The sequence below is a fragment of the Drosophila kikkawai genome, chromosome 2R (genome assembly GCF_030179895.1).
Source record: "Drosophila kikkawai strain 14028-0561.14 chromosome 2R, DkikHiC1v2, whole genome shotgun sequence".
NCBI classification, from domain to species: domain Eukaryota; kingdom Metazoa; phylum Arthropoda; class Insecta; order Diptera; family Drosophilidae; genus Drosophila; species Drosophila kikkawai.
The window spans coordinates 10,929,226-10,946,415 of NC_091729.1; the positions used below are offsets into that span (position 1 = coordinate 10,929,226).

At 41.8% G+C, this 17,190-nt stretch overlaps 2 protein-coding genes and 1 long non-coding RNA gene across 14 annotated transcripts; 2 read left to right on the forward strand and 1 right to left on the reverse strand.

The window, feature by feature from the left end:
• Positions 1–139: 139 nt before the first annotated feature.
• Positions 140–11,965, reverse strand: LOC108078429 (uncharacterized). 12 transcript variants are annotated; one of them, XM_017172305.3, is made up of 5 exons: positions 11,693–11,965; positions 11,473–11,613; positions 971–1,097; positions 817–885; positions 140–742 (listed from the first exon to the last, which is right to left on the reverse strand). In XM_017172305.3, exons 2-5 carry the CDS (start codon positions 11,573–11,575, stop codon positions 583–585), a joined length of 459 nt encoding a protein of 152 aa, XP_017027794.1. In that variant the 5' UTR covers positions 11,576–11,613; positions 11,693–11,965; the 3' UTR covers positions 140–582. The 12 variants fall into 12 exon arrangements, with proteins under 12 accessions (XP_017027794.1, XP_017027789.2, XP_041633025.1 ...); XM_017172300.3 differs by lacking the exons at positions 11,473–11,613; positions 11,693–11,965 and adding an exon at positions 10,111–10,219; XM_041777091.2 differs by lacking the exons at positions 11,473–11,613; positions 11,693–11,965 and adding an exon at positions 7,373–7,553.
• LOC138928011 (uncharacterized) lies at positions 6,055–7,872 on the forward strand. Its single transcript, XR_011444462.1, has 2 exons — positions 6,055–6,137; positions 6,354–7,872. It is a non-coding gene; the product is annotated as an uncharacterized lncRNA (long non-coding RNA).
• A 421-nt stretch (positions 11,966–12,386) lies between the features above and the next one.
• On the forward strand, positions 12,387–16,825 carry Cap-D2 (CAP-D2 condensin subunit). The gene has a single exon (XM_017172160.3). The coding sequence runs from the start codon at positions 12,488–12,490 to the stop codon at positions 16,631–16,633; it is 4,146 nt and encodes a 1,381-aa protein (XP_017027649.1). The 5' UTR covers positions 12,387–12,487; the 3' UTR covers positions 16,634–16,825.
• Positions 16,826–17,190: the final 365 nt, after the last annotated feature.

Below are 17,190 nucleotides of genomic sequence, written 5' to 3' on the forward strand. Positions count from 1 at the left end.
TCATTCGAAATAATACTAAGTCTTCAAATAAATCCAGGACACCTAAACCTAACTAATATAATTTAGAAGTACATGTTTAACCCTACACTTTCCATTAGAAATAACACTTAATACCATAAAATAATTAAACCAATTTGCCTTTTTGGGTTTTCGTGAAAGTGCACACTGTTACAAATTAGCTTCAGTTTGTATTTGCTGTGCACTCCACTCTATTTTATTACAATAAACACTTCATGTGGCGTTCGTTTGTTTTGTTTTGGGAGTGTTCCTTAGAGTAGATGTATAACTTAATACTAGGTTGCGCTTAAGTAATATTTACATCACAAGGAATATATAAAAATGGCTCGTTTTGCGATCGCTCTCACTTTGGTTTTCCCCACGGCAGTCGGGAAATGAATCGTTGACTAATTTAGAGTTCATTTGCTTCAGTTTTTTTTTTTCCATTAATTAAAGTACACAGATACACGGATGAGGTAAAGAACTAATGTATCCAACAAGCAGAGAGTATAAAAGATATAAAGAAAAAAAGGCTCAAAACCGGATAGCCGCACATCGATTTCACTGTCAGTTCGCAGTGGCGAATCACTGCCCGAAGTTGGGATTGTAGGGGGCCTGCTTCTCGTAGCCAGCGGGCATTACGCTCGGACCGGGATTGGCCATGGCCATGTCGTACGGCGGCGGATTCATGTTGGCCGGTCCGGCGCCAGGATAGGCAGGATATGACACGCCATGCGTCTGCATGCTGCGTTAGACAGAACAAAAACGTATTAATTAGTATTTGTGTTTGCAGTTGGTTGGCCTGAAGGCAAAACTTACCCGGGCATTGGCATGGGCATCTGCTGGTGCTGCTGGGGCATCGGCATGGGCATCTGGACGGTCACATTGCTGCAGGACAAACACACAAAGAGAGAAAAGAGAGAAAAGAGATACATAGAAACAGCTACACTTTTAGCTCTAATCCTACACTTACCCGGTGGTCTGAGCGGGATATGGAGCGGGAGCGTAGGCATTGCCCGCCGGATATCCTGGAGGCGGCAGCTGTGTGACCGGATATCCGCCAGGAGCCGTGTGGGTGGCGGATGTTACCACCACGGGCGCTGCAACGAGAGGAAAAGCAGAAAGCAGAAATTGAAAATTAGAAACGGAAGAACTGCTGTGCCAATAATGATAGTGAGTCATCATCCCATCAGAAACCACTTGAGTCGCAGAGGTCTCCGATAAGCCGCCACCCGTTCTGATTAATTTCATAAACAGAAAGAAAAAGTTCCCCCTTTATTGCACTCGAAAAGAAAATGTACAGTTTTTCCTGCCATATTGTTTAATTGATGAATCATTCTAGTGCTCTTGTTATTTCATCCTTTTTAATAGGAGTATATCGGAATTAGGTATTGATATTTATTAAATACTTCAAACATATTGCTGTCATATCACAGATAAGCTCTATAGTTATCACATAATCTACATTTATATTCATGATAAAGTTCATATTGAACTTGAACAAGAATTAGGGAAATAAATGTAAAATATATATTCCTTTCACCTGATTCGCTGATTGTATAGCCAACATTTTGAGCTGCCTTTTGCTTTCGCCTAATGCAAACCACAATTGTTGTTATAAAGAACACAGAAAATAGAATCGAAAGCCATATAATGACTGCCAACATTTTTAATAAATATATAAGAGAATTAAACTTGGAAAAAACACATTCGCCTTGCAAAAGATCCCAAAGAAGACTGCTGGAAAAGCTCACTCCTGACCCACGCATTGAAACATGTCTAATCTCAAAGGCAACCTTTTATATGGCAAACTCCAACGATAAGCGATTGCTGTTCAGATAATTAATGCTTCATTTTAAGGCGCTTTGATCATTTTTAACCAGAAAACTTGATATGGTATAAATGTATATTTAATTTATTAGTTCTGTGCATTTACCGCCGCCTTCGCTGATTGTATAGCCCACATTTCTCGCAGCCTTTTGCTTTCGCCTTATGCAAACCACAATCGATGTAACAATAAATATGGTAAAGGCAATAATTAGGCCTACGAAAAATGCCCACATTTCCAATAGTACGAAGACTGAACGTGAAAAAATGAACACACAATCGCCTTCCAGACGATACCGAAGCAGACTGGAAAAAAGCTCTCATCTAGATGGCCAACGGACCACTCGTCAAACCATGTCTAATCAATGGCTAGCAAATATATATGGCCCATTGAGGCGATAAGCGATTGCGTTCTCCGGTGACATAGCCAAGTCGCACATATGTTTTCACTCTCTTACTTTGTATCTATCACAATTAACTACATCAATTGCACTAGAAGTAACTATAAAGGCTTACTTCGAGCCCTGACCATGTTTTGCATTTTCCTGGCCAGGCAACAGATAAATGTGAACATCATGCAGCCAATCACAAGGAAAACGGAGACTGCTATCATGGGCACTACGTAATCCTTCAGGCCCATGTTAGTTTTTTTGGTTTTCCCGAATTCAACAGGTGCTATCCGACGGGGAACGCGATTTCAACTGATTATTTCGATGGCTTGTCAGGTGGAGTGCCCTTATCTATCCCAAAAAGGGAGTTCACCGTGGAACAAGCACATTTGTTCTAGAGTTCTATGATTTAGTTACTCATAGAGACTTTAACACAATGGATTTTTCATTAATTCGATCTGGATTTCTTACATTGAGTTCTAGCAATTGTGGTCTTTTGTCTTAACTTTTTAAACACACAGTACTGTAAAGTGAATAATAATGCAGCTAGTATGATAAAAGCTGAGAATCCTATAATGGGAATCAAATAAAACTCCATAGCGAATATTATTTCGAACTCAAAAGGTGTTGTTTGATGGGGAATACAATACCAACTGAATTGCAAATGGGCTTTTTATGGGCAAGGCGCCCTTATCGAACCGGAAGAGGGAGTTCACCGTCCAATTGTCATTTGTCATTTGACAATTTTCAACCTAAATAATTCATAGATAAACCTAAAATTAAACTTTGGTGAGTTTCATGCCCTTATATCGGTTAAAAATGAGAATTGACATTGCAATAGGAATGTGTTTTGAAAACCCTTTAATTCTGTTTTCACACACTTAAGCCAAAGGACTTTCGATGGGTTTTGTGCACTTATTTAACCCAGAAAGGAAGTTTAACGTTTAGCAACCACATGTGTTCTTTATTAGCCTCTAAATCTCGTTTGGTTTTTAATAGATCAATTGTTTTTCCACTTAATTTTTAGGCTTATTAGGAGGCTCTTTGTACTTCATTTCAATTTCTTACTTTCATGAGTAACATTTGTGGCCTTCTTTTTACATAGGCTGCCCAGCAAAACAAGTATAAAAAATATTGAAAATCCTATAATCGGAACCCAAAAATTCTTCATGGGGAAAATTATTTATAACTGGAATCAAATTAAATAGGTGCTATGCGACAAGGAACACGATTCAAACTGATTTTCCCAAGGGCTTTCAATGGGAATTTAACAATTTCCAACAAGCAAGAGTGGAATCTATCTAATCTATTTAACATCTAGGGTAAATCACCCAAAGAGAGTTCATTGTTCACAATCACACTTTCTTTCAATCTTCTTCTTTCTGATTAGTTTATCAAAATTGCACTTGAACTTGTTATCTTACTGTCGTATGTAACATGTGCTGCTCTTGCCCTGAATTTCTTTGCCAGGCAGTACTGCAGGGTGATCATTAAAGTGGCAAGAATCAGGAAAACTGAGACAACGAATACTACTGATTAAAGCTTTTGGGTATTTTATAAATACAAAAGCGTTATCGCCCGAAAAATGGAGATCTCCAAATAACTGATTAGTTAATAAATAAATTACATTTCCTACACTCTTATCTGCAGCATTCCTGGCTTTTCTTGTGGGGTTTCGATTGATCATTAAACTGATCAAAAAGAGAAATATCACAGAACTAGAGTGTTTTATAAATAATAGGGTATTATAATAAGGCGATAACCCTTATCGCCTTGATTAGGCTTTTATTCCATCGATCACACACACAAACACACCTGCACCCTTGGTTAAAGCCGCCCTTTGGGTGCGTCCTCGTGTAAGGAAGACCGCGGCGGAGGTCATAAAGAAAACGGAGAAGGTAAAGAAGAGTATCCAGTAGATGCCGGAATCATCCATGATTTCTCGATACTGACTGAGTAAGCGGCGCACAAAGACTAAACAGAAGCGTAGAACTAAAGACGGCGACGGCGGATTGGCAATCGAGAAATGTGTCCCGTAATGGCCAAAAGAAAAGGGCAATCGCACTCTCATAAAGATAGCACTTATCAGTGATAACAACACACAATTCTCTTACTGAGTTTGTTTTCCGCAACTTACTTGGATCGTTGATAGCCCGACGACGCCTCCAATATAGTGCAAGACCGATAAATGCCAGCAGAGATAATTTAATGCCAATGCGAATAACCAAGTAGAGGAAAGAACTCGCCTGCTGGTGCTGCTGGTGGGATTCCAGCAGGTAACCCGAGATCACCTGAGTTTCGTTGTTTTCCATTGTTCACTTTTTACAGAAAATGAAAATCCTCCGAGTTGCGGACAAGGATTAAGGCACACAACACTGCTAGGGCTACCAAAAGCGATAGGATACCCGCCTCAAGGAACAGAAACGTCAAGATGAAGTGCTGTCGCTCCGAGATATGGTCTAGCACATCCCAAATGGTGGCATTCATTCTGGAGAACCGTCAAAAACTCAACTAAATGGGTTTCACATAATCCATTTGCCGGATGACCCAGCAATTCAGGATTTACGTCACCTCATTTATCCTTTCTATGGGCCATTAGCTTATTGGTAATATCCACTAATTGATTGGCATTTAGGGCATTAATATAGCGCATTAGCAAATGTAATCACTGTCAGTTTTATCACTATATATATTGCACAAATATAATAACCAAAAAAAGTCACCAGTCATTACCCACTCCATATAGCAAGTCCTAAATCTAATAATACCAAGATAGGACGTCACATGCGGAATTTGTTGAAAAGAATTTCACCACAGGCGGTGAGTATAAATATCTGCAATCTATTAAAAATATTCTTCAGATATCGGATACACAATTAGGGATCAAACATATTTGTTTTGAAGAGATTATTAACTGATATGGAAATGGTTTACCTTTGACAAACTAATTATAGAGCAAATACAAATACTTAAATTGTTTTAGGAAAAGGACTTTAATGATCCTTTTCTCTACCTTTACAAATCACCCCCTTCCTATTAGGATTCCAGACAGATTTAAATGGTAAATCCAAATAACAAAAATTCACGTTTAACTGATAACTAAAATCACGTCGTATCGTAGGCAATGACTTGAATATTTCATCCATAAATAAACTTTGACGATAGAAAACAAAAGCAATATATTATGGGTAATACCCATAAACATAATAACACTTATTTTACAAGACCGAGTTTATAAATCTAACTCAGAAGCTTTCGATGACGACATCAAATAATGAAAAGAAAACAGGTTCGGAGAAATAATAGATGCACTTGTGGCTATCAGGTGGCCTAAGCTTTTTTCCCCAGAGTTGGGTTTAGGTTTATTTACATGAGGCAAATAACCCAAGAAAGTAAAGAGAGATCAAGTTCTGAGATATCCCCAGATATATGTATGACTCATTATCGGCATACGTAAAACTTGCACGCGTTTATCTGATACTTATTTAGAGGGGAAGATAAGTATCTTTAGGTTTTTGTAATTTTTATATTTTTGGGAGAATAACTTAAACATTTCCCTTTAATTAATCTGCTTAAAATATACTTCTACGACTATGAAAAATAGAAAAAAGCTAACTTTAATTAAAATGGAATTATACCGTAAGCAAAGTCAACTTAATAGAGCTATTTTCGGTCTAGTAAAATTAGTAGAAAATATAACATATATATATTATATGACAAAATTAAGATTACCAAATTTAAGTAATATTTTTTCTAGTACATGGAGAAATACTCACAGCTTCCCTGTTCACCCCTTTTTGACTTGCATTTGAAGAGACTTAAGCACGCTACTAAATTCCAAATAATAATCAAAGCAAATAGCACGACCAAGGCCAGGAAATACTTGTTGAAAAGCAGATCCCTTGTGGTCCAAGGAAGAATAAGGTAATCGTTATCCATGTCTGAATATCTTTAACTACAAACCCAAACTGAACAGAAGAAATCTTATCCTATAACGGTATCCAGACAAATGCAAATAATGCAAAATATTGACACTGTTACTCATTTTAATGTGACTCTTATAAACACAACGGAAGCCATAAAGATTACACAAGATTTGAAAGGCACACTTCTTAAAATTATCACCTTTTTCTTTTGCAGTTAAACAATTACAACACGCCACACAGCCGTAAAGGAGAATTAATATAATGATCACGAATATCAAAATAATGACAGTTTTATTAGAAATAAAAGTGTCTCTAAGTTCTGGAAACAAAAAATAATTCATTATTTAGCCACAAGCGTTGTGCACGAACTGCGAGAGAAAACTGACATCTCCTGGAGATCCAAACACTAGTTGTAGGTGCAAAAAGAAAGTAAACTCTGGGAGATAAGATAGAGATACCTTTCTTTTCCATTAGAATTTCCCAAAACAACATCAATAAGGCCAGAACATCACAAGTAATAAAAATTATTAATATTGCATAAACTATGTAGCGTGTAATATCGGCTGCATTTTCCATTTTAAAAGAAAGAACTTATGCACAACTTGCCGACTTGAGACAACAAAACTGAATGAAAAACTCTTCCCATTCACAAAAAAAGCCAAGTTTAGCCGATAAGAATTTTCTGCTAAATATGAATTCCCTCAAATATCGAATGTTTATAAACAAACGATAATCGCAAGAGGCCAACGCTATCACTCAGAAAATAATTTTTAGAAGCACTTGTAGAATCAGCAGAAAACCAAGTCAAACAAACAAAGTCAACTCCTCTTGGAATTCGATTCGACTTAAAAGTAAATGCTTTGGGCTCGGAGAAATTTTATTTATGCCTACCTTTATCCTTTCGGCACTTGCAACACTTCCAAAACAACGCAACACAAATCCAAAAAACTGCAAATCCAATCACAACAAACTTATAAGTCTTAAAGGGTACATCATATCCCGGGGCATCCGGATCCCTTTCGTCGAAATGGTAAGGCATGGTAAAGATCAGACTCGAAAATACTTTTCACCGCAACGAGCTCAGAATATAAACTGATCAGCAATTTTTTAAGCGAGAGAGTCGACAGCTCAGCAGAAATCTTGCTGTAGACTCGTTTTTGTTTGCGGGAAAACCCCAAGCTTGCTGCTTTGAATGAAATTGAATTCCCAAGCTGAATTACTCATCTTACTCACTTGAATGGCCCATTCGCTTTATGACGTACTTGATGGCCATGCAGCAGCGAATGAAAAGGCCTATGACCAGAATAGCCGTTAAAATGATCAAGAATATTGGAATTAGGTAAACCAAAGCACCCATTGTATGTTTATGTTTAAGAAAAGAAACTTCACTGATCGTCTGGAGACCACAAACCCGAATGAAAGGCTCTCTGGCAACTAAAAATTGGTTGGTGCTTGTTAAGGCCAGAACTTTGAAACAGATGTCAATTTCAAGCCAGTGAAAATTTTGTCTTGATATCAATATGAAGCTATCACATTTGCCTCAATGATACTAGCATGTGGCTTAACCAAAGCTGCCTGCAAAAAATGTTCCACACTCTTTGGACGAAGATGAAAAATAAATATGTTTTGTTTTGTCTAGATAAATAAATAACGAACAAGAACGACACAGCTGCTTTTCCCGTAATCTTGTGCACTATTTGTTGAATTAAAAATAAAAACAATTCTGATGTTTCTGCAGCCTGCTTTTAGGCTTTTAGGAAATGGGAATTATTCTTTCAAAGCAAACGAAAGGTGAAAATCTTAGCTAATACAAGTTCTGATACAAGAGAACTCTTTTAATGAAATCAAACAATTGTTTTAAAAGTAAGACAAGTACACAATAACCACAAAAAATCAAAGTCAAACATATAGCTTTTACAAATACATATATATTAGGATATTTTCTATCAACAAAAATAAAAAAAAATGCGGCTTTAGACAAACAAAACACACAGGAAAATTAAAACACAGGAATTTGTTACACAGGAACTTAAGACAAGGGGAACTTAGTACACGGGAAACTTAAAACATAGGAATTTGATACACAGGAACTTGGTACACAAAAACTTGATACACAGTAGCTTAAACACAAGACAGGAACGAATCTGAGGACTAGGACTTCTCCAGTTTGGTCTTGAGATACTAACTTGCTTCGATAACGCCCTTGTCTGCCAGCCGTTGATTCCTTTTGCGGATCGCCGAGCGGATTATGAGCACCAGGACGGCGCAGAGGACCACAACGAATATGGAGCACAGGACGATCGTGGAGATCTCCAGATCCTTCTCACCCGGTACATGCGGCATCGTTTCGAGAGCGGACGGGATATACAACTATTTTAATTAATATTAACTAACTAACAGATTCGATTTGGCAGACAGTCTTCTTTGGGGTTGGTTCGACGAAAGTTTTGAGCTACGCCGATGCGTTCCTCGTGTTCATTGCGCAGACGTTGGACGATGAGTGCGACCTGGAGGAGACTCCTCACCGACTTTTGTAAGAGTCCACAGACTACAGGTGACCCAGCCCGAAGGCAGTGGGTTGAAATACCGATAAGATTAGAGCCCCATCGTTCAGTGACGCGCCGTCCCGTTTAATCGGCTTAAAGACGCCATATAGTCCTGATACCGGAGCCAAAAGCTAGCATAGAATCGGGGGGAACCATAAAAGTTCTCAAGTGGACATTGTATTTACAGCTTAAAACCTGCGTCAATAGTCCGCATCAGTCAAAAGAAAAATTAGGTTTCGATTTCCATCCGAAATTTATAACTTGTGGGGGATCCTCATCAGCTCGTGGCGATGTGAGCGATTACCCTTAACAATATTCCCACAAATCTGCAATCCGTACAGACGTCAGCAGTAATCAAATAATTTAATTACACCTTATCGAATTCAGCCACTAGCCGGGGTAAACAAATAAAAGACGAGAAGGAAAAACACCGGCCAATATGGGTCTTTCTTCTGGCAATAACGACTTTTCAAAAGAACAGAAGGAAATAAAAACCTGTCTGTCTGAAGTACTCAGCCAACAGTAGCCCATTGTTTACAACTAGTCGAGGAATGTGTCACATATACTGCAACAGTAAAAAAAAAGTATATATGAACTGCTTCAAGTACAGTCATCCTTAAGGTGCTTGAACTTAGAGGAGAAGTTTCCTTCAATAACTTTGAACGAAGTTTCTTATTTCAAAGAGAATCACTAATTTAAATTATTTGAAATATTCAATTGAATTTTGTTAATCTGTTAGATTGCAAGAAAGGGTCTCATTTTAAATATTTTTCTTCTGCTCTTTTATTTTAAGACCAGGACATTTTTTCGTCTCTTGAGGCCGCTTGCTCTTATCTCTCCCTTTTCTTGTCCTGCAATGTACAAGCAATCACGAACGAGATAGTTTCTTTTTAGCTGAACTCTAAAATAGTTTGTAGTTCTCTTTGAAAAGATGTGGCATGAAAACACAAAGCTCTTTTCATATAGCTTGTTCAATTCCAAACAAAATAAATAATATAAATAATTGTTTGCGGTGAGGTAATTGAAAAACCTCTTCGAATTCGGGATTTTCCCCCTGTACCTTGTTCCAAACTATTTTCGGAGCATCTTATCAACGCCATATCGCCTAATTTGAACACCAGTAAATATAATTTAATATCATACCGGTTAAAAGAAGAAGAAACCACTGGGGCTTGACGTCAAACGTTTGCACACATTGCCGAGAATGGTAACAATTGATGGAATAAATACATTAATGATTTGTAAATTAAGGCGATAATCAGGAACGAGAGGCGCCGAATGCAAATGGCGACTTTGATTTCGGGTACTTAAGCACGCCGTGATTAGATTCCGATAGACCTGACTGTCTGAAGTGATTATTCCCAGAATCGCAGATTAGAACCCCGATTATCATACTGTGATGGTTATTTAACAACTTGCTCTCACCATCTCTGATCACAGTAGCGCTGGCCATCCGAAGCTGACGGGCTCGACGGACCCGCATCAGAATCAGGATCAAAACCACAACAAAGAACACCATCATAATGGGGAACCACACATCAAAGTAGATGTAAACCATTTTTATAATGTTTTTCTTTTTCGTGGGTGAGCGAAGCGATCGGTTTAGAGTTCAGGTGAATACTGCAGAACGCACATTTCGTATGCCCTGGATACAATTGTCAGTTTTCTTATCTGTATAAAATAAATAAATCACTCTGTTATCGAAGAAACGCTACCGAAAATGAGTCACTAGGCAACATTTAAATTACTAATATTAGCAGGGAGTAAAGTATAACTCAATTTATGGTGAAATTTTGGCAATAAATGGGAATTCCCTGGGCAGATAAAGACCAAATATAGGAAAAGGAATTTTTAAATATTAGGAAAATGTATATGTATAAATATATATGAAAAGTTTACCCAATTTATGGTGAAAAATGTCTGAATAAATAAGAATACTAATTTTAATAAGAAACACTGTAGATAAGACCTTTGTTTTAATATTTGGTTACTTATTTAATGTATGAGAAAAACTTAAAGTAAAAACATTAAGTTATGATAGATAACGTTTTTTCAAAATATAGAAACTTTATAGAAATATGTATTAAATTGATGTCTAAATGGTAAACAATGCTTCCTGATGAAAACTAACAAAAAAACACCTACATAAATCTATAGATAACTTTATATATTATAAACTTAGGTGGATGTGTGCAAGGTATACCAGATTTTAATATAGATAACTAGTAAATTAGATAATTATGAAAATGCGGGTTGGAAAAATTCTGTGAAAACTATACAGAAGGGAACCATAGATAACCCCTTTGTATGTAAATACTCGACTGCTATCCACAAAGTAAACTCCAAGGGATTTTGGGGTAAAAAACCTGTGCAGAAAGCAACCAAACTGATAAGATAAAATGTAAAATGTGATAACTGTCAAATAAACTTAATTAGATAATTGGACTTTTGTCACATGCTGATAAAAATAATTAAGTAAATGCGTGAGCCTAATTGATTTTGTTTACGAATCAGAGGAGAAGCAGAAACAATAAAAATTGCCAAGAAGCTTGACGAAAAGCTCTCTGGCTTTCTCTCCGATTTGCGTACATAAATATTAATCACTACTTAGCACGAATATACAAAAATATAAGTGTAATCTCACGCACACTGAAACGAATTTGCTCTTTTTTAGTCAGAAAAACTCCTCCCTTTGTATTGTTTATTTGCTGCTGGGGTGGAGAAATGACTCATCGCGGGGGTTTTTTTCAAATTAGATGTGTTTACATATCTATTGTCTGTACTCACTGGAAAGAATGGCGCCCTGGCGCCTGCTGGTGCAACAATATCCGCAGCAACTCATGACCAGAAAGGTCAACACGAAAAAGAAGAAAATACTCCAGAAATCCATGGCGAAGTCGTCCAAATCGTCCAGATTAAAGACGTCCACTGCACAGGGAATTTGGTGAAATGTTAATTATTACAATTAAAGCCCACAACGGTTATTAAACAAGAAAGCAATACTCACGTTTGTCTAAAGATTATTGGTTTACCCGCTTGTTAGATATTGAAACCCGAAAATTCCACTTGTTGCAGTTTGTTGCAACCGAAAACTGAGTTCTAAAACAAAGCGAACTTAGTCTACCTCCAAAAGCACACGTGGTACCTGGAAGTTCTTCACTTCACTGGTCAGTCGGGACGCCTAATTGAAGCCCGATCAAACTTAGCTACTATATCTTATCAGTGGTTAATCTGCTAATAATAAGCAATTTTATTGAAGCACGACAGAACAGTGTTGCTAAATTCAATAATAAGTGATGGTTTTTCAGCACTGCTTAGGGATGTGCATATTGTTATTGGTCTATGCTATCGAAATGGATATCGATATTTTACCGCTCTGGCAACTCCGTCAATAAACGGCGATCAATCTGTCTGGCAGACAGTGATGCCAAGTTATGACAACCCATACCAGCTAGATTCAAGCCAAAATAAACTACATAAGCTTGAAAAAGGAAATGCTGGAAAACAAGCTATAACCAAGGATTTTGACTTAAATATTTACAGTATTTAAAAACACGATGTTTCAAAGAGCGAAAATATTAATTTTTCTCGGAAAATAATTCCCGCTAGCCGCTAGTTTACAGTTTTGTCGCCTGTTGCTTGTGAAAACTGCCAGATGTAGCGGGGAAATAGCTTAATTGGCAACGCTGCTGACAGATTCTGCCGCCAAGATTTGACATCACTAGGACGCCACCGCCGAGAAGATAAAAAACGAAAAACAAACGCTATTGGCATTGAGTTAATTTAATAGAATAAGCAAACGATGGAAGAGACTCACGACTTCCAGTTCGTGCTGCCGCTGAACGCCACGGACCTGGTCAACAGCTGCGGCGATCAGTACTACGTGAAGGAGATCTTGGGCAACGCTGATATTCCCCAAAAGCTGTTGGAATGCAAGCGGAGGGCCCGCCTGCGAGACCCGTTCTACATCTTCGAACACTTCGATACCTATTACTCAATTATCGAGGCCTCCGGCAGCAGTGACTCCTCCATTCGCAACCTTATGAGGGCCTTCGATCTGCTCTATTTGACCGTGGACAACCTGGGCCAGGATCTGCAGCCGCTGCTCACCGCCAGCGAGCCGATGAGCAACCAGCAACGCAACAGATACCTGAACCTGACCAAGATGACGCTCTACCTACAGGTGAACATCGTACGGAAGATCGACAACGGCTTCCAGCAGGCCCAGCGCGAGGGCCAGCTCAATGCCCAGAAGAAGCGCGGAAAGCAGGCGGAGCAATCCCTGGAGAACTTCCCCGACTGGGACGTCAAGCGCGGCAAGTTCCTTGTCCAGCTGTTCAACGTGATGCAGTGTCCGCTCGAGAAGCTATGGAGTCCGCCCGTCGCCGAGGAGGACTTTGTTTCAATGGTCTGTGACATTTGCTATCGGACATTGGAGCTGCTGCCGGTGCGCAACGACAACCGGCACGTTTTCGACACGATCTTCCAGATCCTGGGCACAGCCATCAAGCGCTTCAATCATGCCATGACCTTTCCGGTCCGCATACTGCAAATCCTGCGCGGCACCGAACACGCAGCCGTCTCTGTGGCCAATGGAATCCTCCTTCTGCACGAGGAGTACAGCATTTCATCGGTCTTCTCGATCCTTCTCAAGGGCATTGTGGATGCCCTAATGCTGGACAGCTCCGATTCGGCAGTGTCCAAGCACTTTGCCAACTTCCTAACAGAGTTCTCGAACATAGCGCCCTCGCTGATCATACCCCATCTGGCGAAGCTGGCTGAGGATCTGCTGGACTGCCAGTCGCACACGCTGCGGAACTGTGTGCTGCAAATCATTGGGGACACGGTGGTCAGCGAACTGACATCGGAGGGCCTCAGCCAGGAGCTGAAGGAGGTGCGCAACGAGTTCCTTGAGCACCTCTTGGCCCACATTTGTGACGTATCGGCGCACGTTCGCTCCAAGGTGCTTAGCATCTGGCATCACTTGAAGGTGCAGCACGCCATACCGCTTAACTTCATCATCAACGTGCTGAGCGAGGCCATTGGGCGGCTGGAGGACAAGAGCTCGCTGGTGCGGCGTGCCGCCATGCAGCTGATCAAGTCCGCGCTCGAGAGCAACCCCTACTCCAGCAAACTGTCTCTCGATGAGCTTCGGGCCAAGCATGCAAAGGAGGTCGAGGCCATGGAGAAGCTTGACGAGGTGCTCCAGGAGGAGCGCCAGCAGCAGGAGCAGTTGAATGAGGAGTGGGGCACCCTGGCTCCCGATCTGCTGCCCTTCATCGAGGAGAACCTCACAGAGTACCCTGACATGCAGTTCGACAAGGAGGAGACTGACGAGGCCCTGCTGCAGAAGATCATTCCCATGATGCGGGAGAAGAACTACAAGGATGTAATTGTGCTGGTGCGCAAGGTGGATTATTTGGCCGGCAACCAGGCTCTAAGCGCCCAACTCAAGCACGATGAGCACTGCGTGTACGTTCTGGCCCTACTAAAGACATATCACCTGGTGGCCGCCGGCTTGAAGCAGAGCAACGAAGAGATGCTACAGCAGATCGCAACCGTGCAGTTCCTCAAGGACAGCATCGACTTTGCGGTGCTGATGACATCGGCTTTCCCCAAGCTCCATGACCTCCTCATGTCCAAGACAAACACGGACGTATTCGAGGCAGTGGATCTGTTTACCACCGGCTACATGTTCGGGATCCACGGCACTGAGTCGGGGATGCAGCGGATGCTGCAGCTCGTGTGGTCCTCGGACAAGGAAAAGCGCGACGCCGTTTCCAATGCTTACAAGCGAGTGCTTTTCACCACTGACCAAACGGGCCGCATTCACGCCATCCGGGTGGTACAGAACTTGTCCAAATTCCTCTCGGAAATCGAGTATGGCCACTACACGGCCATGGAATCGGTGATGGCCGAGTGGATTGTGGCTGGAGATATCGATGCCTTGGTCATTCAGGTGCTCTTCGAGCGTTTTACCCTCAAGCTGGAGGGAACCAGCCCCGCAGAGTCGCGTCTGGCCCTGCAACTTCTTATCATGGCCTCCGACTCGAAGGCCGCCATTGCGTCGGCCAACACTGCCATTATCGAGGACATTGCCGTCGGGGCAAGGGTGCGCCGCGATCCACGTATCTTTACTGGCTGCCTTCAGTTGCTGGTCAACTCCATCAATTCCAACAGCAATGCCAAGATCTACAAGCGGCACGACAGCGACTCGGAGTTCGTGGCGAAGATCACCCACCTCTTCCTGGACTTCTTCTTCCACCAGAAGCTGTCGGACTTTGACGGTCTGGCCATGAGTGTGTTCGAGTACTTCTACAAGATGTGCCAGGCACCGGATGTGATCTCCCAGCAGCTGGTGAAGACGCTGATCAAGCGGTTCAACGAGAGCTGGCTGATCAATGCGGAAGATGTGTCGGCTGTGACCCCCTCACAGGCAGCAGTGGCGGATAAGGAGAACGACTTGTGCTCGCAGCCGCCAACGGAGATACCCTGCTCGCAGACCCAGCCCTTGACGCAGACTCAGCGCTTCACGCAGAGCTCAACTCTCCAGCGGGGCAAGATGATGATGCCCGTTTACTTGGTCTCCCGCTTTGTGTTCTGCATTGGGTACATGACCATCAAGGAGATGATCTTCCTGGATATGGACATCTACAACAACATGAAGTACCGCGAGGAGCTGACGGCGCAGGAGGAGCGGAACAATCGAAACAAGCCGCCTCCGCCAGTTAACAACAGGAAAACTCTCAACGTCTCCGCCATGGAGGTGCGCAAGCGGTTGTCCGGAGTGACGGCGGAGCCGCAGCAAGAGCCAGACGAGGATCTGGTCGGGGCCACGGCCGAAGACAACATCGCCGAGGAGATCCACAGCATTGGCGAGGACATGCTGCTGTACAACCCCAAGGCCCTGCTGTCCAAGCTGTCCCGATTCGTCAAGACCGTCTGCCAGAAGCCCGGCGAGTTCCGCGATGCCAAGCTGCAGCAGGCAGCTACCTTGACGCTGGCCCGCCTGATGACGGTGTCGTCGCGCTTCTGCGAGACCAACATGAGCTTCTTAATGAACATCCTCAGCTTGACCAAGAACATCCGCATCAAGTGCAACACTGTGGTGGGCCTGTCGGACCTCACCTTCCGCTTCCCGAACATCATCGAGCCCTGGACGGGACACTTCTACGCCCAGCTGCACGAGTCAAACACTGAGCTGCGGCTGACGGCCGTCAAGATGTTGTCGCACCTCATCCTCAACGAGATGATACGCGTAAAGGGTCAGATCGCAGACATGGCACTCTGCATCGTGGACGAGAACGAGGAGATCCGCAACATCACCAAGCAGTTCTTCAAGGAGATTGCCAACAAGTCCAACATTCTGTACAACGTCCTGCCGGACATTATCTCGCGGCTGGGCGACATTAACCTGAATCTGGACGAGGACAAATACCGCACAACCATGTCCTACATTCTGGGACTCATCCAGAAGGACCGTCAGATCGAGACTCTCGTTGAGAAGCTCTGTCTCCGCTTCCCGGTGACGCGTGTGGAGCGCCAGTGGCGCGACATCGGCTACTGCCTCAGCCTGCTCAGTTACAATGAGCGGTCGGTGAACAAGCTCATCGACAACTTGCACCACTTCAAGGATAAGGTTCAGGTGGATGAGGTCTATCAGTCCTTCAAGCTGATCATCAGCAACACAAACAAACTGGCCAAGCCGGAGCTTAAGGCCGTCGTCACCGAGTTCGAGAACCGGCTCAACGAGTGCCTGCAAGTCAACCCGAATCCGAATTCATCGACGGAGCCCGGTACCTCGGAGGTTGAGTCTCAACGAGCTCGCGGGGCCAAGTCAAAGAGGGGTCGAAAGCCGCCAGCCGGCAAGAAGCCGCCACCGTCAAGAAGACGCGGACGACGCCAACAGGACACAAGCTCTGAGGAGTCGTCTAGCAGCGACGATTAGTCTCATTTCCAAATATTTCCAAACTTTTTATATTTCCTTAAATCTAAAATGTAAAAATGAAATGTATCCTGTACTTCAGGGATAGCCCAAAATGCTTTTGTAAAGCAAACGATAAGCGAATCAATTGAAATCTCCCTTAGGCTTACATATTTATACATAAAACGCAATGAATTACAATAAATGTAAAATTTTTAACAAACTAAAAGGATGGTAGATGCATTCGGAAATATATATGGTATGTATAGGAAAATCTCCAGAAAAAACAACGGGCTGAAAAATTGAGAGTTCTCTAAAATTGTTTTTTCAACACAGTTACATTTTTTTTCTTCATGTTTTTTATATATTATTATGATGAATCTTCAACATATTCTAAATATTTTGTCAATGTTTCACATCGACATGACAAAATTAACGAAATTATGCGTAGTTGAACGGAGGTTGTTTGGTGTTCTATGAATCAAAAAGTTTAAATCCTCTCCTGAAAAGTTCCATTTTGAAAGTCGGCGTACACGGTAACTCAAAATATACTGAACGAATCGTTTTGAAATTTTTTAACC

Bases quoted from the DNA above. Each gene is read 5' to 3' on its own strand.
- LOC108078429 (XM_017172297.3), bottom strand. From the start codon at position 6,152: ATGGATAACGATTACCTTATTCTTCCTTGGACCACAAGGGATCTGCTT. The intron at 1,098-5,989 runs GTGAGTATTTCT...CTCTCGTTGCAG, and splicing joins AAGGGGTGAACAGGGAAGCT to CGCCCGTGGTGGTAACATCC. The intron at 743-816 runs GTAAGTTTTGCC...TGTCTAACGCAG, and splicing joins ATGCCCATGCCAATGCCCGG to CATGCAGACGCATGGCGTGT.
- Cap-D2 (XM_017172160.3), top strand. From the start codon at position 12,488: ATGGAAGAGACTCACGACTTCCAGTTCGTGCTGCCGCTGAACGCCACG.